Source organism: Heterocephalus glaber, unplaced genomic scaffold (genome assembly GCF_053883595.1).
Source record: "Heterocephalus glaber isolate CG9 unplaced genomic scaffold, H.glaber_assembly_v1.0 deba00001608, whole genome shotgun sequence".
Classification (NCBI taxonomy): domain Eukaryota; kingdom Metazoa; phylum Chordata; class Mammalia; order Rodentia; family Bathyergidae; genus Heterocephalus; species Heterocephalus glaber.
The window spans coordinates 17,177,450-17,203,163 of NW_028258379.1; the positions used below are offsets into that span (position 1 = coordinate 17,177,450).

At 45.8% G+C, this 25,714-nt stretch overlaps 1 protein-coding gene across 7 annotated transcripts in view; it reads right to left on the bottom strand.

Annotated features, from left to right (window-relative positions):
* Positions 1-455: 455 nt before the first annotated feature.
* Positions 456-25,714, bottom strand: part of Pomt2 (protein O-mannosyltransferase 2) — a 40,692-nt gene continuing 15,433 nt past the window's right edge. For 4 of the 7 annotated variants that reach the window (XM_004837133.4, XM_021245834.2, XM_087195117.1 and 1 more), the window contains 15 exons: positions 24,775-24,881; positions 24,046-24,128; positions 21,551-21,660; positions 17,247-17,313; positions 14,864-14,936; positions 12,604-12,682; positions 10,865-11,016; positions 10,124-10,215; positions 9,158-9,234; positions 5,834-5,905; positions 5,486-5,545; positions 5,280-5,385; positions 4,048-4,188; positions 3,744-3,858; positions 456-2,988 (listed from right to left, as the gene is read on the bottom strand). In XM_004837133.4, coding sequence (XP_004837190.1) covers positions 2,883-2,988; positions 3,744-3,858; positions 4,048-4,188; positions 5,280-5,385; positions 5,486-5,545; positions 5,834-5,905; positions 9,158-9,234; positions 10,124-10,215; positions 10,865-11,016; positions 12,604-12,682; positions 14,864-14,936; positions 17,247-17,313; positions 21,551-21,660; positions 24,046-24,128; positions 24,775-24,881 — 1,440 coding nt within the window. In that variant the 3' untranslated portion in view covers positions 456-2,882. Of the gene's footprint in view, positions 2,989-3,743; positions 3,859-4,047; positions 4,189-5,279; positions 5,386-5,485; positions 5,546-5,833; positions 5,906-9,157; positions 9,235-10,123; positions 10,216-10,864; positions 11,017-12,603; positions 12,683-14,863; positions 14,937-17,246; positions 17,314-21,550; positions 21,661-24,045; positions 24,129-24,774; positions 24,882-25,714 lie in introns of those variants that run through there. The other 3 variants (XM_004837134.4, XM_021245816.2, XM_021245831.2) reach the window with 2 other exon arrangements.

A 25,714-nucleotide genomic window follows, 5' to 3' on the forward strand; every position in this document is an offset into this window, starting at 1 on the left:
CCACACTCAAGTAGCCCTCACCTCCCTCAGATCCCTGAGGCCATTCCTGATGACAGGGGACCCTGTCAGAATGGGGGCCTCTGCTAGGCAGAATGGCCCATTCCCACAGTGCTGGCCACTCAGCTCTCAGAAGTGGACAGATTGGCTCCTTCGCTCCTTTCTATACTATCTGGGTAGGATAAAGAAAAAAATATGAGGTCCACATTTTCCCACTGATTTTAGAGTAAGTAAATTGAAATAGCCACCACTATTACTCCAGTAACTACATGGGAAGGCCCAAAGTCCTGGCATTATGCTCATCTGCCCAGCCAGAGCCTCCACTGTGATCAGAATGGCCGCAGACATGAGGCTCGATGGAAAGGCTCCCACCCTCCAAACATTCTTCTGTTCTAAAGGAGGCCTCTCTGGGAGCAGACAGCAAGTCAGATTCAATTAAATACAACAAGAACATGTCATTCAAAACAAGAGCTATTTATTACAAAAGTAACCGGCCTCCAATTATCTCTGGAAACCATTTTTTAAAAAATAAAATGTGGCTCAAGGTGCTGGCTGGAGACTGTGCTGCCTGACAATTTCTTCCTCCCCTAGCAGTTTGTGGGACATGTCACATTTCTGCAAATTCTGGAGGGCTGCAGCCCATATTCAGAGCAGCAACCTGCCAGCCTCTCTCCCCAGCACCTTCAAATGACAAAAACCGAGCACACAGAGCAGCATCACCCGATGTATCCTTGTCCCCAGAGAAGTGTCTGGCAACTTGGGCATGGAGGAAGGAGTGGTAAGTTCTCTCTCTTCCATTCTTAAAAAGCAGTAGAAGAAGCTCTTGTCCCCAGTATGGTCAATCAGAAGGGAAGGGGGTGGGGGAGAGCTGGCCAAGCCCTCTTTCCTCACCCTTCTGGAGGCTGCCCCTGCTGACTCCTTTAGAGCCCCTCCCTCCAACAGGTTCCTCTTGGGAAATGAGAAGGCACAAAAGAAAATCAGCCACCCCTGGGATGTCATCGTGCACCACCTTCTTTGCTAAGAGCCACGCACAGATTCCAGCATCCTACCCCTAAGAGAGCCCATCCAGATGGTCCCCACCCAGCTCAGAAGAAAACAACTCTGCCTGTGGGTAGGTAGGAAGGCTGGGGAAGAGATGGGTGTACACAGAGCTTCTCCATTTCTGCTGTTCCTCCTCGCCAGAAATGCAATTAAGCAAGCAGCCCAGACTCAGCACACAGGCGGCACTTCCTGCTGGGGGAAGTCAGAAAGGCTGCAGCACTGGGAGAGGGAGGTCATGGGCCTCAGATCTAATTAACCGCCCTGCCTTATTTTTCACGAGGCTGCATTTCCTTTATTAACATTAATGGTCTAAATGTCCAAGCATGGCCCAGAAGCTTCCCTCCTCACCACTCAATAGGTAGCACAGCCTGTCCCTGACACCAATTTCCAGTCTCCGTGGCAACCGCCTCCTGGAGATGCTTTAAAGAGCTCTGACCCTGTCAGAGTTGTTGGGAGCTGCAACAGAAGGAATATGGAGTGTGGCAGAAATTAATCATTAAACCGTGAAGCATCAAAGTCCTCTGAGACAAAATGAACATTCTGTCCTGTCCTGAGAGGAAGGAGACATGTCCTGCAGTGAAGGGCTGGCCCTGGGTCGGACTGGTTCTGACCCAGAAGTTTTCTTAATCCCGCCAGGGAGGACGTGGAAGAAGCAGCTCTGAGCTCCTTGTTTGTGCTTCAAAGTAGCAGACAGTAGAAGCTGTCATGTATCTCTAGGAGCTCTGGTCTTTGGGGAAAAGAGACTGGTGCAGCAGTGACAGAGAAAGGGGATACCAATGGAGTGAAGGGAATGTCAGCAGGGGAAGGCAGAAGTGAAACTGGAATCCCAGCAGGGGACAGGACCACTAGTCCAGACAGTCCAGAGTACCCCACACCTTGGCATCCTGCTGGGATCCCAGCCTGGTGCCACAAAGTCCCTGCTCTGACTCTCATCTGCTTCCACTGTTCAGATCCCCAGAGGGTCTCCCAGCAAGCACAATACATCTGGCTCAGCTCTCATGGTCATGGTGGATGCAGAAGGAAAGAGATGAACAGCAAGAAACAATCTCTGACACACAGGGCCTGGGTACTTGGAGTGGGCAAGGTTAGGAGAGAGTTCCTCTGACCAAGCTCAGTGTGACATTCCCGGAGAACAGAGACAAGGGCTAATGAAAGCCAGCGCCACCTTGCTCCCTGGAGCCCAGTTCTCTGCACAGCACTGGCAGGCAGTCCAACTACCTGTGGCCACAGATAATACCCCAGGAAACAGCAGGGGGTAAGTTCTCCAACTCAGGTGCTTGTTCTCCTCAGCTAGATTCTTTTGGTGGTGGGGAGGGTAGCACTGTTTTGATGGTTCCCTCTACTCTGTTCCTGGTGACATCCCAAGGTGGGGTCAGCACTCAGGCCTCTTAGAGATCAGAGAATTTTTTATAGATTTCATAATCCAAAATCAAACCAAATCCAGTATAAAAAAATATCCAAAAACACTACTGTAGCCCTGGACTGTTTCTTAGTGTTTATGACACTTGGCTGTTTAGTCACACGGTCTGTATTCCACAGGGATTTGACAAATGTAACCTCACATACACACTCCCACACTCACAACCACCCTCTTGCACACTCATTCTCCCCTGGGCTGCACACTTAGGGAACCAAGTGGAGAGAGATTCTGTAGGTGCTGTAGACGGGGTTGTGGCTCTGCAGTGCTGGGTCAAATCCTTTTTGCTCCTGGAGCTTGGTGCTAGTAGTGGCAGAATTCTTCTGGTTCCTTAGCTCCCCTGCAGCCAGAAGGGTCCTGGGACTGGTTCCAGAGCTGGCTGCCCCCAGGAAATTCCTGGACCCAGACAGGCGTCCTTGTAGTGCTCTCAAAACTCCCACGATTCCAGCCACCTTAGTCCTGCCATTGGACTTCTGGGATCCTGGGCCAGAGGACCAACCATCCCATAAGCCAGGGGGTGGAAGAGGTAGAAGCTGTGAGAAAGAACCAGAGGGAGGCAGTGGGCACTCCAGTACTGCAGCTCCTCCTGCCAGGGCCCATCAGACAGTCGCCACCCCAAAGTCCCCTTCTCTGACGGCACCTTGGCCATCTGAGCACACCACATGGACACACTCTGGTCCAATGGCTTGGGAGATGCTGCCTGAATGGCAAGGAAGGAAAGGGCTCTTCCCAACAGGCCTAGGAGAGGGCCCTGTCTAGGGGTCTGCCTTTGGGCTGCAACATGGGAATTTAATCCTCTTTGGGGGCACAGGGTTACAGATCACAGGCCCCACCACAAGAGCCAGCAACTCTCGACAGGATCTGTGTGCCTTGCCAGAGGTGGGAAGGGGGCTGGAGGTGAGGGGCACAGATTTCTCAAACAACTGTGTCCTTCCAGAAATTCTGCACACACCACCTATATCCCTATTCCCACTCTTCCCTCCCACCCTCTCCCACACCCCATTACAGTAGGGAGCCACTGACTGAAAAGGGGTACCCTTCCAGGTAGATCCTCCCAGCCAAAACTGGGAACCTGGCAGAGGAGATGTAAAGTGATACTCCTGCTTCTACCTGGCTCCTGACTACAAATTAGGGTCACTAGGGGGCGCTCTGAAAATTGTCACTAACTGAGCTCCACTTTGGGCATGGATGAGGCCCAGGTACTGGGACACCTTAAAAGCTTCTCAAATGTGTCCACGGCTGAAGCACCAGTGAGCCCCACTGGAGGGCCATGGAGGGGGATGCACACCTGTAGGCAGCTCCCAGGAGCAGGCTCAGGATTCCCACTGCATGTACAGCCCTGGCCAGGGAAGAGGAGGCTGGGCCCCAGGCACACAGCCGCAGGAGTGTGTCCCACAGAATGCCTGGTGGACAGAAGAGACAGCAAGTACCAGCCCGTCAGAACAACTCCTGGGGATACAGCAGGAAGGAGCTGCCCCACACCAGGAAGCAGACATTCACCCTCAGCCCTGCTGCTCCATGGCAGCCTCTTCCTCCTCTCCCACCCTGCCTGCCTCCTGCTTTCCCCCCATGTGCAGGTGGGCAGGGCTGACCTGTCAACATGCTGGAGAAGAGCATGGCTGGGAAGTAGTGGTGGAAGTAGAGGATCCGGCCCATCAGGAAGAATGGGAAGTAATGCAGCATCCAGCCAAGCAGCACCTGGCCACCTCCTTGCAGCAGGACCCGAGTCAGCCCTGGGCCAAAAAGCAGCACAGCTCAGTTAGAAGACAGGGAGAGCAGACAGCTTGGCTTCCAGTCTAGCCCTGCTCCTCCCTCTCTGTGGGTGGCCCTTCCTTCCCTCATGGAGACTGACTCAAACAACCCTGTGGCAACTGGAAGAAAAAGACCAACTGGGTCTCTTAAGTCTTGGTCACTACCCTGTCTGGAAAGGTCTCAGCACCATGGCAGGGGCAGTACATGCCAGCAGAGTGCCTGGGGCTGCTGTCTGGGCAGGAGGCACCCAGGCTCTAAAGAAACCATATCCCACACTTCTACAGACAACTGCCCTACCTCTCCCATGTCTGCTGCCACAGACCTCCATAGTACAGATGGGAGAGGTGAAGTCAGAGAGGAGGATGGAGGGGGTAAGGGTATGTCTCTGACTGTTCACACACAGAGCTGCAGGGGCAAAAAGGGCCTGTGGTGAGCTCTCAGACGCTGTAGTCCCTGCCTGGAAGCCAAAGAAACTAGAAGTAGCACCACGATGGAAACCACTGCTATCCCTAGAGGCAGGAGGGATAGTGAAGCTGGGCATGGCGGCCCACATCTATAATCCCAGCCCTCAGAAGGCTGAGGCAGGAGGAGGATCATCCTAAGTTTGAGGCCAGCCTGGGCTACATAGTGAGTTCAAGGCCAGCCTGAACTACACAGTGAGACCCTATCGCAAAAAAAAAAAAAGAAAAAAAAGAAAAGGAGGGACAGTGAGAGAAGATGGGTGATTTCTGCCTATAGCACAGGAGCAAAAGTGAAAGCTCTAAAGTCAGACTGCTTGGGTTTGAACCTCATCACCAGCACTAGCTACAGGTTCTAGGACAAGTCCCTTAATTTCATTGTGCCTCAGTCTCCTAATCCATGCAATGGGGGTAATAATGTCCTCCTCCATAAGGCTGTTGGGAGTGTGTAAAGTGTCAAAAATAGCAATCAGTGTCTGGTGACCGTGGCTTTGAAAGGCAAAAGAGAAGGAAATATAGGGCAGGGAAATCAAGGGATGCCCCACTGTAGCAAGGCCTCACAGTACTGGCACCCCAGCCGCTCAGCAGGGCAGGGAGAGTGCAGGGGACCTGACCTTCCACCTTTGTGGGCAGCTGTGCCCCTCTCTGCATGGCGACAACAATGATGCTTCCCAAGAGGAGGTAGAGGGCAATGCTCACCAGATTCAGCCACCAAACCACCTGCATGGAGACACAAACAGAAGGATGAGAGGAAAGCGACAGCTCTCCCTGGACAAGCGCTCATGGGCTGAGCAGGGATGTACAACACTCAACAACTCACCGGGTTGCCGAGCAGATAGACTCTGAAGTCTGTGTCATTTGCCCCTGAGAAGCGCAGGCCCTGTGGAGCAGAGGACACTCTGAGGATCCTGGGCCAGCTCATCCTCAAATGAGAGGAAGACCAGACACCTTTCACAGACAGGTAGGCCTGGGCAGGAGGCTCAGAAGGTACAAATTCTCCATGAGCTCTCTGGGAACGTAGAGTTAGCATCAGGGCAGGAAACAGAGCCCCTTCTCCGGCCAGCCCATTCCAAGTGAGGCCTCCCTGCAACCACTTCTGCCCCACTTTGTCTCAATGATCTCCTTCTTCACTCCAATTTGTGGGAGGGGCTCTAGCCTCTGGTCCTACCTGGTAATTGATGGGCCAGTGCCAGGGTTTGGATGTGAAGTCATTGTCCTTGGGCTTAAGGCCATTGTTCCCCTGTAGGAAGGTGGTAAAGAAAAGCTAATCAAGATCAAGAGAGATCTAAAGGGCTGACAGCAATATGAGGCTCAGGTCTTTCTGCTATCCAGACAAGTGTCAAGAGGAACCACCCTCTTTCCTCTCCCTCCTTTGCAGGGAAGAATCAGATGCGTATTCATAGCTATTGTTCATCAGCCTACAATAACTGCCTTACTTCCCCAAAACACAAGCCTCCACTTCCCATCAGTCCACTGAGACCATCTCGGCTAGAAACAAAGAAGAGAAAGAGGAATGAGGGACTTGTTTCTCCTGGGCACAGAATACATTCATCTGCCAAGCCAAGGACAAAGTATCAAGAGGGTGGAGGATATAAAAATCAGAGCTTCTTTATCTAATTTCAAACAGAAGAACTGGGCTGGGTGTGGTGGTGCACGCCTGTACTCCCAGCACTAGGGGGGCTGAGGTAGGACTGCTGCAAGTTCGAGGCCAGCCTGGGATACATAGTGATTTCATGGCCATCCTGAACTGCATAGTGAGACTGTCTCAAAAACAACAACCTAAAAACAGAGACTCTGAGGAGTACTTTGACTTAGAAAAGGTTATCTTAGCCTAGTATTCTTAAATTATTTTTTTTCAGTTATTGCCTCTCCCCTGCTCAGAGCTTTTTTAGACATTTTCTCTAAATGCCTTCCATGTCATTTTAATACCGCGGTCACACTACACAACTCCTTCTGTACTATACAAGACCTGTGCTTTATAGAGAAAAAGCTAAGGTTTTTTAATTTTTGTTTTTGGCTTCCAAGAATTCATTTCATATACTGGGAGGGAAATCACTCTATTGCAATCTTTTAGCCTGAAGGACCTGAATTCAGTCCCTCTAATTCAGCAGCCAAGACTATCTAGTACCTTGTCTTACAATGGCAAAATCAGGACTTTGCCGAAACAGGAGGAACAGGGTCAGGATCCCAGACAGCAGCCATGAGGACTGGGCCAGCTCACTGCCAGCACAAACTGGGAAAAGAAGCCCTACAAGAGGCACCAGGGGGTCAGTCAGGGCTTCCCAGCCTTACCACCACTTACATTTGGAGCTGGATAAGACTGTCACAGGGCTGTCTTGTGCAGTATAGGTTTAACATCCCTGACCTCTACTCACTGGATACCAGTGGAATCCCCATACCCCACTCCTCAGTTATGCCAGCCAAAAAGTCCTTCAGACATTGTGAGATGTTCCCTAGGAGGCAAAATTGCCTTCAGTGTGAATCAATGGTCTAGCTCAAGAAAATTGAAAAGGTCAGGTTCAATGAACTGCCACGTGGCACCTTACTAATCCAACTCTTTGAGGACCTGGGGATAGTTTGCCATCATATGGATGGTTTCCATATGATGGTTGGGTTGCTCCTGTAGGGTCAAAACTGTCACAGGGGAGGAATGTTGTCAGATTGAAAGGGGCCAGCTTCATAGTCCCTCAATCACTGTGGCTGTCTGAAGGGCCTTGAAATGAGGAACAAGCCCTGAAGCAGTGGCTGAGGACATCAGTTCCTTCAAACCAGCTCAGTTCAGTCCCAAACTCAGGGACTCCAGCCAGAACTGTAGCAAGCCAAGGGAATCCTACTCACTACATCAAATTCTGAGAAATTAGTTTCTTTACTAAATCAACAAATGGAAGGAGAGGAAAATCTACAACCAATAGAGGCGTATGTATTTGCAAGTTGTTCTCTATGCTTAAAATCGAGACAGGTTCATTCTAGCCAAACTCACCAGACAGGCTGGCCTTCTCCATTCAGGTTCCAGCTGGCAGAAAACAGAGACAGAGACAGAGACAGACAGACAGACACAGACACAGACACACACACACACACATATATACACACACACACATATATATGCACACACCTCACTCAAGTTTCTATAGTCTAGGTCACTGTTTTGGTATCTCTCCCTTCCTTAAATAAGAGAGCGTCTTTATATCCCTTTTCTTCTTTATCTCTACCTCTTAGATAATGAAAGTCTTTAGACTTACTTGGTCTTAAAATTCTACCCAGACCCTGATTGATACTCTGACTGACAGGCACATATTCAAAAGAGCGATGTCATCAGGCCACGGTGACAGCTACAAGCAGAGAGTCAGCGAGGAAGTGACCCAGAGATTGCTTAATGTCAATTCATCACATCCCAATGTGCAAAAATGACAAAAATCTGAATTTTTAAAGTTTAATCTGGTGAAATAAGTCAACTATATTTATGGAGTACTGCTTACATAATCACTTCAGAAAAGCACACTTGACAGTGGCTCACAGGGGAAAAATAACAGCTGCCACACCTCCTTGCAACCCGGTGGGTAGCTGCTATGACCCATCTGGCTCTTCACCATCACTCCTGCAGGACTCAGGTTTCCCACAAGCCAAAGCAAGGGGCTCGTCCCTAAAGCATCAGAACTGTCGCAAGATTTGCCCAGTATGCAGGTGGAAATTTAAACTAGTGGGTAGAATTTCCTCAATCTAAAGATTTCCTCTCTCACTTTTCCTTAAACCTTTGATGCTACAAATGGCGTCAGCTTCTAGTGACAGAGTTCAAACAATGAGTCTAAGGAAAAAGCAAGAATCAACCATGCTCCCTCACTGGTTTCTGTCCCAGAATACGAGTGAGCTCATGGTTGGGTTGGGAGATAAAACACCACACTCAAACTAGCTAGCCAGCCTAACTGATTCTGAATTCATATGCTAGAATGAACTATCAATGTCTCATGATCTTCAACCAAGAATGCTGCTTTTCAGGGGCTCTGCCGTTCAAACAGATTTGAAAAACCACTTAGAGGAAAAGTGGTGTCATCATAACTGGCACTGGCTCTGAAAGCCTACTAGCCCTCCTTTGAACCCTGGAACCACATTTTACACATTACTGTGTGAGGCTGGACAATTCCTCAATCCCTCTGTGCCTTAGTTCCCTTATCTGTTTCCTGGGAATGGCAATAATCTCCACAGGATAAGTATTGCATATGTTACTCTATATACACAGAAACAAAGCTTACAGTGGTGCCTAGCACACAAGAGTTACACAAATGTTCACTGGTATCATGGCTGTTATCACAGCCTCCCCATTTTGTGATAAGGAAAATGCCTATGAAAATCAAGTAAACTGATAGGTGAGGACACTTTCAAGGTTGCCCACAAGGGGGCAATGGATCTACACTATAGCTACTGATTTGTGGTTCAAATCTGTGGCTGCCCAAAATCTCTTTAAGAGAAGCCACGGAGTAAGGGGCCACAGTACCCGGATCATGACCATGTGGGACTCCAGCAAGATCTCAGGAAAACTTGGCTGCAGCACATCCAGACTGATGTTTGGCACTAGGGAAAAGACAAAACAAAAACAAGAGAAGGCTTTGTCACACTTTATCTCTTCAGAGTCTGTCCACTCCCACTACAGTCCAAGTGCAGCCTTCCTGACAAGGCGATGAGTAGATGACAGTGTTGGGGATCACTTACTCGGCTTACAGTGAGCACTGAGAAATACAACAGACACAGATAACAGGCCTCCCCATGGTGCTCTATCCAGGCACCATCACTCTGCACTGTGGCACTGGCTCAGATGCTGCCCTCCTGTTGGGCACAAGATGCATGAAGACAAGGACTACCACATATCCACAAGACCCCCATGGTTCTTGGTGGACTCAGTAAAGAGTTAGTTAATTAGTTGGTTTGGCTAGATTAGGTAGCAAGAATGAAATGGAAAGCACAGAGAGGACGAGAAATCAAGCACAAATGAATGAATCCAAAGGCTTAGCGAGTTGAGTTGACACTGAAGTGGAAATATCAAATGCAGCCTGGGAGCGGAGGTGTAGGCTGAGATCAGGGCTGTGGCTGGCCTTTGGTACAGGGAATGCCTGGATGTGGGGGAGGAGGAGTCAGCACAGGCATAGCAGGCAGGGACTAGATTGCACCAGGCCTGGGGGGCCTGGAGGTGTCCACGGTGCAGGGACAGGAGAGCTCAGAGGGAGACAAGACAGAGGCAGATGATACAAATGGACTTACAGGAGATCACTGGTCACTAGAGAGGAACTGATGAAGGAAATGGATGAGAAGAAAAAGGAGCTATCAGAGTAGGTACCAACTCTTAACAGGTGTAAAAAAGGAAGAAAGGGTAATAAGATGAAATGACAGAGAATCTGTAAGGGTTTATTTTTCTAAGGGAAGAGTTTTTTATAAATGTTTTGCTTCAGAGCCAGCCCTCACTCACATTTGGGATTGATATGGTCCTCCACATTCCAGATGGAGTTGAGGGTTTGTTTCAGGTATGGAGTACAAGTAACTTCCAGCTGCTCCCAGCCCCTGTGAGAATAAGTCACAAATGTCTCTCAGAAGACCTGCATCCCCCCATACAAACACTGCAAGAATGGCACTGTCTACTGCTCTTCCATCTGTGGAACTCCTGTCTTTTTAAGTGAGTGGCCATTACTGTTTCAACCCCAGCCTTTCATATTCCACAGCTATCCTAGGAGTAGTCTAACCTATACTATTCCCATTTTACAAGCAGACAAAGCCCAAGAGAGTAATTACCACAAGGCAGTAGTAAAAATGCACAACTATCAGAACATATAGTGCTGGGAATTTAGCTCAGTGGTGCCACCACCTGCCTTGCACGCGCAAGGTCCCTAGTTCAATCCCTGGTACAAAAAAAAAAAAAAAAAAAAGAACATATAAAATTCCAAAATGCCCCTGGAGTTCTGTGCTCCATAATGTACCTGATATCTTCTCTTCTTTTTACCAAACACGAGGTGCACTGACTACTTGAAATCAGAAGCTTCTGGGATATCTCTTTCTTTCTTTTTTTTTTGATACCGGGAATCCAACTTGGGACCTTGTGCTTGTGAGGAAGGCAACAGAACCACTGAGCTAAATCCCCGGCCCCTAGAATATCTCTTGTAGCATGAAAGGAAAGCGCAGGCTCCATGAGGTCATTAGAACTCCACAGACTTACCACTTGGGTAGAACCTTTCCTGAGGAACCCAGGACACAACCTGTGACCAGATGGATGAGGCGAATTCGACTTCTTAGCACTTTGATTCGGTTCCCAAATTTTCTGTTTACAACCTCAATCCGCCAGAAATCATTTGAGTCCCCTGTCCCATTCTGCCACATAAACCAAGAAAAGAACACACAGTGAGATGATGTTAGAGAAAAGGTGTCAAAAGGGAAATGGTTACCCCTTCAGATGCTACCATTACAAAGGTCAAACACCAAATTAACCTGGTGACTGAGTGGGAAAGGGAACAAGAAGGCCATAGAAACGCCCCAAGTGACACAATGCCCTGGCACTCCCCATCTGCAACCAAATAAGGTAGTATAATTTAAAGCAGTCCAATTTTTTGCTTCACATGACTAGAGTTTGAGTTATTAGTGATGTCTTGCCCCTTAACCAAACTTGAGACATTACCCTGAGCCAAGAGAAGCAGATCTGGGCCATTTGCATTCATCATCTTGGCCGTCTGGGCACTCATTCATCTAAGCCAAAAAGGCCTGGCCACTGAACCTTGGAAATGAAGACAGTTGTATCTAATTCTCTGCAAGAGCTGCCCAGGACAATAGATGTTCAGAGTCTTGGCTGTGGTTCAATTTGGGATGGGCAAGTGGAAGGAGGGGTGGGAAACTCACCTTAAGGAACCCAGTTTCTCCTGAAGCACCAATGGCCTTGGAAGGGAATTAGTTTTCCACTAGTTGCTTCTGTCTTTATTCCCAAACCATGAGTACTCACAGAACTTTTTATTTTTCAATTTTTTTGGTAGAGGGGTACTGGAAATGGAACCCAGGGCCTTTGCTTTGGGCTATATCCCTGGCTGTTGTATTTAAGACAAGATCTGTATAAGTTGCCCAGGGTAGGCTCAAACTTGTGATCCTCCTGCCTCAGCCTCCCAAAGTACTATGATTACAGGCATGCACCACCCAAGGTTTTACTCTATTAAGTGCATTTTTCTGAGATAGTAAAAAACAAAAGCTAGGGCCGGGGATTTAGCTCAGTGGTTTCCCTGCCTGCCTCACAAGTGCAAGGACCCGAGTTCGATCCCTGGTACAAAAAAAAAAGCTATGAGGACAACAGTCCATTACAGAACAGGAAAGAGATCCTTAAAAATGAAGCCAATGAAGATACAGGATTCAGCAAAAGATAAACTCACTTGGGGCCATACTGTAGGTCTTTAGCTTCTGTGTCCAGCGTGATTTTAAGAAACCCAAACAGGGGCTGGGGATTAGCTCAGTGGTTTCACCGCCTGCTGCGCAAGGGCAAGGACCCGAGTTCCATCCCCGGTACCAAAAAAAAAAAAAAAGAAAAGAAAAAGAAAAGGTACACCTGGAAAAATATATTTTCCTGGGGATTAGCTCAGTGGTTTCATCGCGTGGCGTGCAAGCGCAAGGACCCGAGTTCGATCTCCGGTACCAAAAAAAAAAAAAGAAACCCAAACATCATTCATATTTGGCAGTTACTAGGTGTTGTAATATATAAATGACATGGTTGTTATCTGAGGAGAGAAATGGAGACAAACAGACTTCATAGGCTGCTTTTTTCATAGCAAACTTAGCCAAAAAATTCTCCAATGTTAAGGCCGTGCAGAGCCCCTAATCCCCGAGAACATTCCAGAATTCTGGGGAGGTCACATCGTGACACTCGGCCCTGAGTCAAGCCCCACAGCTCTTACAGCCTGCCCATGCCAGGCATTCACTTACTGTGCCATAGCCGGTGACCTGATAGTGTTTTCGGGTCAGGGGAGCCTCATGGTAGTGACTGTGCAAGTTCCGAGAAGTCCTAGAAGTTGGAAGAGAGAAGCGCTGTTATCTGCAGAAAAGATATGTTCAATGTATCTCCTTTTATCAAGAATATGCAGAATCATCTGTTAGGGTCAAAACTGTTGAATCAAAACTATTAATTCCAACACATAAGGAACTTGTTGCCTATTCACTCACAAGAAATATCTACAGAACTGGAGAAGAGAGAAGTCTTGGCTCAAGAAGGACCAATGGTGGGAGCACCAGTCTACATGCCAGGATAGGGGGCAACCTCAGGGGTCTTGGGAAGGATGTTACTTTCATACATTTGTTGACTTCGAAACACTTACCTTGCCTGACTTAGGAAGCAGGTCCAGGGAGAACAGAATTAACACCAGTAATCTACGCATGCCTATGGTACATAAACTTCCCCACCCCACTTTACTCTTTCTACTCCCATCACCATTTTTTTAAAGTGAGGGGCCCAGGGATTTAGCTCAGGGGTTCCATTGCCTGCCTCGTAAGTGCAAGGTCCTGAGTTCGATCCCCAGTACCAAATAAATAAATAAATAAATATATATATATATATATATATAAAAATAAATAAAGTGGGGATTTGCAGAAAATGAGGACCATTTAATTTTGCTTTCATTTATTTAATATCATCTCTGTTTTGGTTTTTTGAGCCAGGGTCTCGCTATGTAGTTCAAGCCAAGCTTGAACTCACTATGTAGACCAGTCTGGACTCAAACTCACAGCAATCCTCCTGCCTCAGCCTCCCAAGTGCTGGGGTTACAGGCATGTGCCATGATGCCTGGCCATTTATTTAATATCTTATTACAACTCTTTTATTTATAAGTAGTATATAAATGTTCATTATAAATTTTTTAATTGGCAAAAGTAAAATTCAATTACAATAAATTTTTTTTTTTGGTACCAGAGATCGAACTCAGTTCCCTGTGCTTGCAAGGCAGGCAGTGGAACCACTGAGCTAAATCCCGAGCCCTCAGTTACAACAAATTTTAATTTATTAACAATAAAAAAGAAATGTTTAATAATAAAGATTTAAAGTACCCAAAATCCAAATGATTAGAGAAAAACCACTTATATATACCCTTGATTTCCCTGATTTAAAAAAAAATCCATATCTAACAATTCTAGTGTATGAACTTTTTGCAGAGCTGCTCCTGCTATTGTTTCTGATTATCTTTATGTATGGGCCCTACTTCCTCAAGTGATGTATTTTTTTGACACTATTCATTGTTGCTGAAAAACTCTTTTTGGGATTAGACTGCAATGTCTTTCCCAAAGAATTCATCCTTGCTTTTAGCCAGGTGCCTAGGTGATTTTACCAGTCTAAGATCATGTTCATTAAAACTCAGCTTGAAGATTCCCAGGTGACATGAATGAGAGCTGCAAATCCATGTAAGAATCAACTGTTAGTTACACCTTCTTAGGAACTAGTTTCCTACCCAGCCCCAGCACTCCACTCATTACACCAAAGTGACTTTTCCTGGGGATAAGTGGGCAGATTACCCTTACCCAAATTTGGGGGAAGGATTACTTAATACATTGACCACTTTGGGTGAGCCTAGAGCTTTGACTTCACTTCCCTCAAGAGGCAGCTGAATCCAAAGTTCAAAAAAAAAGAAAGCCCAATACTCAGAGATTGTGGAATTAGGCCAAAAGTGGCTCAGTGGCTCAATTATTTCTCTTGGTTTCCCCTTTCACTTGGATTACTAGCCTAATAATAACTATTATCTTGTCTGCTTTTTTGTGCTTTTAAGAAATTTTTATGTTATTCTGGCATTTTCAGTCATTTTGGTGAGAACACTAGTGAGATAAACCAGTTTGTAGTATTCGTAGAAACAGATGCTTACATTTTCTCAAAATGCCCACTTAAGTGACACTTTTGGGTACCTAAATTTTATCTTTTTCCTCTAGGAAAAGAGAAACTGAAAGGAACTCTCAAAGGTCAAAGCTCCCTAGGCCACGACAGGCAGGCAAAAGGTGGCCAGATTAATTCAGCACCTTCATAACATGGCTCTCTCATTCCAGCACTGCTCTATCACCAGAGCCTCAGCCAAGACGTCTATATATTTTATTTCTTACATGAACTCCCCATCCCTATCGCTTCTCGGCCTTTTGGCTATGATCAAGTGAAGAACTCCCCATCCCTGGTACCCATATCACTCATTATGCAAAGAGCACATTCACTTACTCTTTGTGTTCTAGTCGAATGATGTCTCCATGTCTCACAAACTCCACTGGGAATGAAGGGTCTAGGGGATCTGCTGGGAAGAAACAAGCATCAACACCAAAACCATTCACTCACTAGATTAGTATCAAGTGAGGGCCTACTGGAAACAGCTACAGTACCACCACACGGTATGTGCTAGGGGCACTAACCCAGTGTTATGGGACCAACGAGTAAGGGTCCCAAGCACTTTAGAGGATTAGAGAAGGAGTCCTGGAGATAATGCTTGGAAAGACTCTTCATGGAAGGACAGGACTTTTTCAGGTGAACTAGGGGAAAGGCACAAAAGTATGAAAGAACGAAACTCATCTGACCAATGGCAAATGTTGTCACACAGTTAGGGCATGAGAGCAGGGAGAGAGTGGAAACAGATGAGGGTATAAATGCGCATGTGCCAGGCTGAGCAGTGTGGCCATTACTTGACAGGCACTGAAACCTCCACCAGAAGTTAAACTGGGGCTGGGCATGGTGATGCACTTAGGAAACTGAAGCAGGAGGATCATTATGAGTTCAAGGCTGGCCTGGACTACATAGTGAATTCAAGGCTGGCCTGGACTACACAGTGAAACCCTGTCTCAAAACAATAACAACAACAACAACAACAACAAAAAGAATATAAGCTGAGGGCTGGGGATTTAGCTCAGTGGTTCCGGCACCTGCCTCTCAAGCGCAAGGTCCCGAGTTCGATCTCTGGTACCAAAAAAAAAAAATAAATAATAATATAAGCTGGGAAGCAAAATAGTAAGATTCCCTTTTAGCAGTCTCCCCAAAATTAATTCCACACAACTCACTATTTTCCCGGCTCTCCTCAAAAATCAAATCTTATCTCTGGTAATACCGTTGCTAAATGTGAGGTGAAGAAAATGATGAAATGATGAAAGAAAAGGACTACTTTTGTGTTATCTAGAAGTCAAGACTAATGAAGATGTGTAAAGGCAATGACATGGAAAAGGAGCTGGCAATCATCAGAGCAATGCAGAATGTACCCTTGAAAACTACTCTCCCAAACAGTGAAATACCAACACTATAAATAGATAAAGGTCAGGCAAGATAAATTTGCCAGAGCAAATCACTGGCTCTCAGAAGAATCAGAGAACTCAAGCCACACAGATATCCATTGCTATACTGCCTTTAAGATGACAGATCAAATCAATGGGGAGGGAAGTTTTATTTCATATGGATTTGGGGAGGGGCAATTACAGCCATTAAGAAGACAAAAACCTTAGTTTATAAAGTTCCCAGAAAATCTTTCATTGCTTAACAGTGGAGTAACAAACTAGAAATGTCGAAAGTTTGGTTCAAGCTGTTTGACTGAAGTAAAACTAAAACTGTTCTTCCTCCTAACTCATCATGATGAATGACTTGTTTGGCTGTTGGGTCAAAACACAATCAGGACTAGTATCACAAGAGTATAAAACAGACTCTGCTCAATGGCACCATAATGTATATTACTGAGGATGCAAATAAATAGGATGCCAAAACACTGATTGTGTATGTCATGATTCTAGCCTGAAAAAGGCAGTAAAAATGAGGTGTGACAGGAAAAAGAAAGAATTTAGATGAGCATCTGCCCACTTCACAAAGGCCCAAGAACAGATGGCTGGGGACAGGCTAAGGCAGGTGGTATTTGCTGAGGAGTCACAAGGAGTGCCGAGGACACAGGACATAGGCAGTGATGATGGGCTCAGATAGCGAGAGAAAGGTGCCCTCCCTTCTCAGCAATAGCAGAAGGCACAGCCTGCAGGTAGCTAGCTGCCTGACCAAAGTCAGAAAGATCCAGATACAGCTCTTGCTCTTGTCCTAAATCCTGCAAAGTCTGACAGATGGATGTCAGACCAGTCAGGGACAGATCAGGCTGCATGTCCCAGGGACCAATCTAGACAAGCCCAGTGGCAGGGCTGGCCCTTAGATCCTGAAGTGAATGACCCAGTCCAGGGATGACCCATGGACAGCCCTCTTATCCTATCAGGACCACATCCTAGGTTCTGCAAGGCTAGGGGTGCTCTACATAAGAAATGAGAGCAGCCGTCAGGTACCCTCACTTGGGGCTACTCACCAGCCCCTGGTGACATCCTCAGGTTACCTTTTCCTTGATGAAGTCTGAGCCCTTTTCTCTGGCTTCAAAATGACTGTGCTAAGAGTGAGATCTTATCTGTTTGCTCAATCCCCATGCCTGTGCCTGGAACACAGTAGGTGCCCAGTAATTGTTGAGAGGATAACTGAGATCAGTACAGATACTGTCAAAGATGCTCAGGAATGCCTCGGTATCATTCTTTTGGCAGCATGAGAAATGCTGGGGTTCAGAGTAAGTAAAAAAGTAAGAAGTGGCAGTTCCTGACCATGTTACCTGAGTTTGTATTATGTTTCTTGATGATCCACAGGTTGTTGTAGTCCTTGTGCAAATAGGTGGTGACCTGGAGGAGGATGGAGGCACAGGGCAGAGGAGGTGGGAGGGAGATAAATTCATCACTCTCAGCACAGCTGGCCAAGCACAACCCCCAGCAAACCAACACTGCTTGAGCCTCTTTCAGAATCCCCAGCCACCAGCCCAAGGGACCACATTTTCCAAAGAGGCTCAGAAGCAGCAGTACTGAGATTTTGCTTTCTTCCAGATTTAGAGGCCCTGTCCATCGCTCAAGAGTCTTTTTTTTTTTTGGTACCAGGGATCGAACTCGGGTCCTTGCACTTGTGCAGCAGGCAGCGAAACTACTGAGCTAAATCCCTGGCCCTGAAGAGTCTTTTTGATTTGTTTTTTTGTATCTTATTATAAAGTTCCAGTTTTCTAGAGGAACCATGATACCTTGTGTAACAGTCTCCCACAGAGTAGATATAGTGCATTTTAAAAATTAAGACCATGCCTCAAACTTTCTAAATGAAAATTTCATGAAATATTTTCTATAATGTGGCTAAGTGAAACTAAAAAGCTCTCTCTCTCTCTCTCTCTCTCTCTCTCTATATATATATATATATCATCCTAGAATTTTAATCTGTGGACACATTAATTTTGTAAAAATTAGGTATGTGTATGCTCATGAGCATATGTCTATAATGCTGCAATTAATCTAACAGCAAAAATCTGGAAACAGTTTGAATATTAATAGAGAAATAGTTAATGTGATACATGTCCATGGGATAGATTATTATCCAGCCACTAAAAATTTTTCAGAGCATTTTTAGCATTTTCCCGCAGGGGAAAGGTTCCTGAAATGCTGGTGCTGAGAACAACTGTTACTTACCACCAGATACATACTACTGTAAGCACCCTGCAAGTCTTACCTTGTTTAATCATTAGTACAGCTCTGCTGTAGGTGCTTTTATTTCCCCTACATTACAAGGAAATCGAGTAAGTCATTTGCTCAAGACCTCACAGCTTACATGTTGGGAAGACAAGATTGAAACCAGCTAAAGCCAATGTTCCCAAGATACAATTATGCCAATTGTGTAAAAAAGTATAGAAACACCTGGAAACAACTTAAATATAGGCACTTCTTTTACAATATGAGTTTTCATAACCCCAACTTGATAGAACATGACCAGTTTGCTCACAGAGTTTTTTGCATGACAGTTTATAGAAAAAAATTATTTTGCATGTATTATGGCTGCTTTGAGTAGCTTTTGTTTTGCTTCTCAGAAAAAATTAATTGTTAACGTTCCGGGGGCTTGTGTGTATACTCTGGGCTGTATGGTGGGAGAGTGTTTTTTGTTTAGTTTTATAAAAGCCATTACTATTAAAATTATTTTCTCTATTGTGAGTATATTTCCTTGATCCTTTTCCCACTGAAACGAGTACTTCTAAAATGGAGTTTGTAATAACATGAGGTTTCTGGGCCAGGGATTTAGCTCAGTGGTTTCGATGCCTGCTGAGCAAGCGCAAGGACCCGAGATCGATCCCTGGTACCAAAAAAACCATGAGGTTTCTTAGGAACACAGGATCTAATTATAGCAGAACTCTGTACATCAAAATATTTGGATAAAAAAGATCCTAGATTTAAAAAAAAATCCTAGATTATATGTAGCTTTTGTTTCTTAATATTTTTCTGTATCTTTCAATTTTACTTTATGTTATACTTTAAAAACATTTAATGTGAGCTAAATTAAACCTTTCTTCTTTAAAAAAAACATTTAATATCGGGATCTAGAGACATTAACAAGACATTAAATTGTGGGGCAAATAAAGTGATTAGAGGTTATTTGGTCCACTTTCCTCAATTTGCAGAGGAAGAAAGCAGCTGGGAAAGGCCAAATGATTCAGCAAAGACATTTCTGTCCCTTGACCCAATACTCTCTCTACCACACCATCCACCTTCACACCTGCACATATGAGTTCCAAGTGCAGAACAGGAGCTTAATTAGTGTCTTTTAGGACTTGGCCTTTTTGTCACTTTGCATAGGTCTTCCTGGCTACCACGCCTGTTACTTTATTATCTTCCACATGATACCTGCAGCAAAGTATCACTGTGATATAGTTGGCTGTGGTGTCCTGGCTGTTCAATGAAATCATCTGGAGAGCTTAAAACTAAAACAAAAATCCACTATGCATGGGGCCCAGCCTAGATCAAGTCAATCAGAATCTCTGTGGTGGAGCCCAGGGGTCAGAATGTTATAAAAGTTCTCCATTTGATTATAAAGTGCAGCCAGGGCTGAGAACCACTTAGCTAGAGATATACAGAGCATGAAGGAGGAGAAACTGATACTAAAGTCCAATACCTTGGGTCAACACCCCAGTAACTAAAAAAAAAAATGATAATAAAGCATGTGAATAGCACAACTTTTTGCAAAGTGAAAACACTGGTTATTTTTAAGAACAGAAGTTTGATTTGCAAGCCACTCAGAATAACAGCTCTACAGCCTCCACCTCCTCACCTCCCATTTGCTCCATGGCACCTGTGACTTCCCCCTTACTGCTCCACAAAGCTCTCCTTGTCAGTCAGAGGCCTCCTTTGTATTCAGGGCACCTCTCAGGCCTCACCCTCTGAGGACTCCATAGCACCACAAGTGCTGACTACCTCCTACTTCCAGAGACCCTCACTCCCCTTATACTCTCCTTCCTTCTTGGCTCTTCTACTGGCTCCACCAAGTAGCTTTAGACACTGCCTTATATGCTGGTGTACCCATCAGCATATGTACTGATGGGCCCTCCTGTACCTGCACAGCCTTTCTGGACAGTGCCATCCATGCCCTGTGAGCTACACCCACATGCTACACACTCTGTTCTCTTTTCTGAGACAAGCTCTTAAATACACAAAGCTTCACTCTCCCCTCCCACCTCCAAAGCTATTCCTCCTCCATTCTGTACGGTGAAACAGCATTACCATGTTGATACATCTTGACATCCAAACTATATCCCTGGGCGCAGCTCTGCTTGCCATTGATCTGTTCTCTGACCCTGCCATTACCCGTGAAGTGTTTCCTGAATCAATTCCTTTTTCTAGCCACACAATCTCTGCCTCCACTCCCTATTCTTTGTCATAAATACTGCCTACAAACTAGCTCTTTGCAATCTATTCCACTCCCACTGGAACTATCTTTCTAAATCTAACCATTCTTGTCATTGCTTAATTTTTTTTTTTTTTGGTACCAGGGTCTGAACTCAGAACCTTGTGCCTGCCAGGCAGGTGAGGCACCACTGAGCTAAATCCCTGGTCCAACAATTTTTTTTAATTAGACATACACAATGATCACATTCATCATAGGGAATGATGTATCTTGATTCCTCTTTTCCCATCCCCCTCCTCTCCCTTCAACCCCTCTTCTCTTCCTCATTTACAAAAGCCTTATTTCCATTTTCTCCTTTCTTTCTTTCTTCCTTTCCTTCTCCCTCTCTTTAGTTCCCCCTTCCTTTTGAATAATTTTTTATTTCACATTGCCTATTACACATAGGGACCATCCCTTACTAACTTTCATGCCATCCCAATGTCTTCAATAACACAGGCCTCTCTACAGCCTGGCCCCACCAAGCTCTCCAACACCCTGCTTGTCCCTTTCAAGACACCACCTACCACAGCCAAAACTAACACTCTCTAACATGGACACTCACCACTCCTCATTCAGTTAATACTTGTGGTTAACCCTCACATGTGCACTTTGCATATATTATCTAATTCAACCCTCACAATCACCTTATAATAGAAAGCGGCACTATTTATTTCCCGTAATGATGAGAATACCACATAGACAGATAAAGAAATTTGGCCAAAGTCATACTCTGTATGGAACCAGGATTCAAATCCCAGTGATCTCCGGTTCCCAAGTCTGTGTTTATAATTACAATACTATATGCCTTACCCACTCTATGCCAGGCATTTCAGACTTCCAGAAGTGAGTAATCAAGTAGTAGAAAGGTAGGAGGAAGTAAACAATCACATTCCCTATGAATGTACAGGCATGGAGAGGCACAGAGAAAGCTCTCCTAAGAGGGACACCTAACCCACTACCAGGGAGAGGTATCATGGTGGACAGAGAAGAACACATAAACTGAAGCCTAAAGAAGCTGGAGTTAACCAGAGGAAAGGGGAGAAGCATGCAGGAATGAGAACACTTCAAGTAGGGAAAACAGCACAAGCAAAGAAGGAGAATCAAGAAAGAGAATGCAGGCTCGCTCATGGCAAACAGTTCAGTGTCGCTGCAGTAGTGCACAAAAAGCCCACCAACCTGTTGTTGACGGGCACCAATGCCCTCGGGGTAGAGGTGCCTATGGGAGTGCAGATAGCCAATGGCCATCCGGAGGTTCTTCACTGTGATCACAGAGCCATAAGCCAGATCTGGAAGGAAGGGAGAGAGCAGACAAATAAGTGACATTGTGCTAGAGCTGCCCCTGCTTGGGAGGGACCGTCAAAGCCACAGGACCCAGGAACCCTCTACAGGACTCCATTGGCCACAGGACTGTTTAAAGCAGGAGATGCCTGCTCACTCCAATGGGACCAACTCAAGAGAGAACTCCTCACCAGGTCTCGCCTGCAGCATCTCCTCCTGTCCCAGTCCCTCCTGAGGACTTCAGAAAAAGCTGCATGTTGACACTGTTATTATCAAAGCATATTTGTAACAGCAAAAGATTAGAAACAGCCTGTCCTTCAGTTAAGGTCTGTCCATGTATTCACTGGAAAGCATTTTGTACTTTGCCCAGACTGTTCTCTATGATATAATAATATAATGAACTGTTAAAATAGACTTTTCACTCTGTATTCCTTTGTGCCTTTTGAATTTAGTACTATATGAAATAACTGCTTTAAGATGTTTAAGATTTTTTTTTCTTTTTACTGTGAATTAAATAAAAACATATACGGGTAAACCACTTCTCCAAGAGCATCCTTTCCTCCTGTAGGCCTTGGTTACTAAGCAGCCTCTTTTCCTTACTACCATCCCTCTTCTCCATCCCCTGTGGTCTAGCTGCCCTGCCATTTACCACTGCACTGCCACAGGTCTCTTGCTCCACTATCAGGCGTACTACAGATCAACAGGACGCATCAGCTACACAGGAGATGGGTCCAAAGGCAGAGAAGGCTGGCCTGCAGCCCTGGAAGAGCCCTATCTAAAGGGAAGACAGCTTCACACACTGACAATTATAAGGCAATGAGGAAGTGCTCAAGCAAAAATGTGACAATGTGTGACATGGTGGGAGCCCAGGGCAAGGTTGGACAAATTCTCTTCCAAGGAGCAAAAAGATGACGACTTAAGATCACAGTGAGCTCTTAAATAGCAAGGAGGAATCCATAAACTCTGTAGCTCTATTTTTCTCAGTTCTCATACATGCAAATATCTGTACCTGAGCACTGATGATCTCCTTTGTTTCTACAAATGGTCTCTGTTTCCCTTTCTTGGCCCTACTGCTTCCCACAAATTGCTCAATTGCAGCCTGCTTCCCTCACTCCTTTTCCTCTGGCACTCACCAGTGAACTGACCTCAGCCCTGCTCTTTTCGTCTTCCTAGCCACCCCCACAGTATAAATTACCCTTTTACTTGGCTCCTTGGAAGCATCAGCCCCAACTCTACTGGCTCCCCTGCACAGCTTTTAGCTAAAAGTCAACCTCTCTGCTGTGGAACTCAGTATCTGCCCTTCCGAACCAACTTTTCCTCCTACTTTCCTAGTTCTCATTCTTTTCACTGTCCTGGAGGGCCCACCATGCTCTGGTGTTGTTCAAGGCACTGGAGGGACTAAAATGAGTAATATGTGCCCCTTCCCACCACAAAACAGTCACCTACACTCAAGTCGTCTGTGACATCTTTCTTTCTTCCCTCCCATGTCCCAACTCCCCTGCATATACCCATTTGCCTCAGCTGAGTGGCTGCTGTCACCAGGTCCAGCTCGTCTCTGCAATCGCTTCCCAGGGGATGTCTTCTGCCCCTGATCCTGTCTCTCCCTAGCCATCCTACATTCCTCCAGAGATATCATTGCCTTGCTGCAGTCTTCCCAGCCATCTGCCTGCTCAAAGACCTTCACCATGTCTCCAATATCTCATCTAAACATCTCAAACTCTCAATCTAGGCCCAAACTATCCTCTCAAATTTATATTTCAATGTATATTTCAGCATCTTTCTGCATGTAACTTGTGCCTGGAGTTCTGCCAACTCAGCTTTAATCATACCATCCCTTTTGCTCAATAACAACTCTTCTCTACTCTCTACTTCCTCAAATCTACCCATCTTCCAGGGCCTGACTCCAAGCAATCCACTGTGTGTACTTCTGATTCCTCTAACTGCCCAGAGCAGTGACCTCTCATTCTTTAATCCCTGGTAATCTGTGTTCTCTTTTCTGTGCTTAACACAAGTAGTCACACAGGCTGGGGATCCTCTACACCAGACTCTACTGTCTGGGAACAAGCAAATCAATGGCAGTCTCAGAACACTGCAGTGGAAGCTAACCACTGTCCCTAGTGGGCCCTGCTGTGTCACTGGATTCTCTCTGACCACAGAGTGAGCTTTGGCACCCACAAAAGAAAAGTTCTTCTGTTAGGTCAAAGAGGTTGTTGCTCAGGATGTCTTCTCTATACTGACCTGACTCTCTCTTGAGATCCCTTACCAGAATACTGGGTCTTTCTCACACTCTGCCACCTACATGCTAAAATAACTCCAGCAATCAGATTTGTCTCTTCTGACTCAACTCCCAGGAAACTCCCCTGCCACTCTGTGTGGAGGCCCAGAACACTCACGTTCGGGAATGGAAGCATTGTGAAGGTTGTTCCCTGAAAGCCGGGCCTGGAAGGCAGAACTGAAGAAACCATCACCAGGACCACTGTGGGAAGAGGACGGACAAAAAACAGTCAAGTTAATGGAGTGAAAATTGTGATTTCCCAGGAGCCCTCAGTTAATTTAAAAGTAAAATCAGAATGGCAACATGGTAAAATGGGACAGAAATGAGTGACAGAGTTGTAGAAAATGGGGTCCAAATCCCAACTCAGCTACTTACTAGCTGTGTGACTTGGGCAACGTATCTAACCTTGTTTAGCCTCTTCATTCATAAATTGGAGATTTAAAAAAACAAAAGAACTCACAAATGGTTAAATGAGATAATGTATACAAAATGCTGAACACTGTTCCTGGCACTTAGCAGGTACTCATCAAATGGGAGCTGTTGCTGCTGGTGTTATGGCTATTATTATCCCCACTCCTAACCCACTCTTCCTTACTAAGAAGGGACTCTGCTTAGAAACAGGGGCAGTTTGACTACCAAGAAATTCTCCTCTTTCTTCAGGGTGAAGTGCTAGCCTCTCAGTCCTTGGGATACTCAGATGATAGAATGCAAGGGGAAAGAAACAGGAAAAAGTTTGTGCCCCTGCCTCCATTATCCAAGCCACAGACCTAGGAAGTCACACAGCCCATCCCTGGGCTTAGGAACCAGAGGGAGACCAGAGAAAGACAGTGGAAAACTCTGGCTGTACCTTTTATTCAGCACCATGATGTGAACAGCAAAAATGGCCATGTAGAGCACCAGCGGCAGTATTATGAGACACAGGACGCGAGCCATCAGGTGTTTTCCCACAGTGACCTGCAAACAGAGGCCAGCATGGGGTAGTGGGCACATGGGGCCCTATTATTCCTTGTAACTTCTATGGTGTTGTATATGTCCTTATATGTAAGTCCTAATCATGAAAATAGTTAACAGGAGAGACTATGTGGAAACCCTAAGCCCATACATATACTCCCACTCAAGCACTGACATGTGCCAGCCCTCTGCTGCCTCTCCAGGGCCTGCACTCAGGACTGTCACAGCACCTCGAATAAGGCTCAGGTGCTGCTCACCAGTGCCCTCCATGTTCAGTCACTCTGAACTCCCTGCACTTTCCCAATGCCTCCTGGTACTGCAACAGCTCTACCATCGCACGGCCAACTGCATCCTGCCTTACTTCAGGCCTTGTGGAGTGGCCCCCTCTGTTCTGTCTTAGCACTTAGCAGCTGGATTATAATTGCCTGCTTACTCATTTCTCTCTCTTTCTCCATGGATTCTAGAGGGCAGGAATCATGTTTTAGTCATCTATACATTCCCAGCATCTCACACTTAGTGGATGGTCTCCATATATTTTCTGAATAAATGTGTTGGGGGCTTGGTTCAGAGGTGATGGAGAAGCAACATAAGCAAAGCCCCTAGTCAGCCTAAATATAAGTCCTAGGCCTCCCTTTTAACACCGGTGGGATCTAGACGTCTCAACTTCCTCATTTGTAAAATCAAGGTAGTAACTGCCACTCATGGGACTGTTATGAAGGTTAAATGTGACAATGAAGGTAAAGCATTTAGCATAGTGCCTGACACCAAATCAGTCTTTACTAACTAATAAAAGTACAATAAACCTGAAAGCCCTTGCTGGCCACCAAATATGAAGC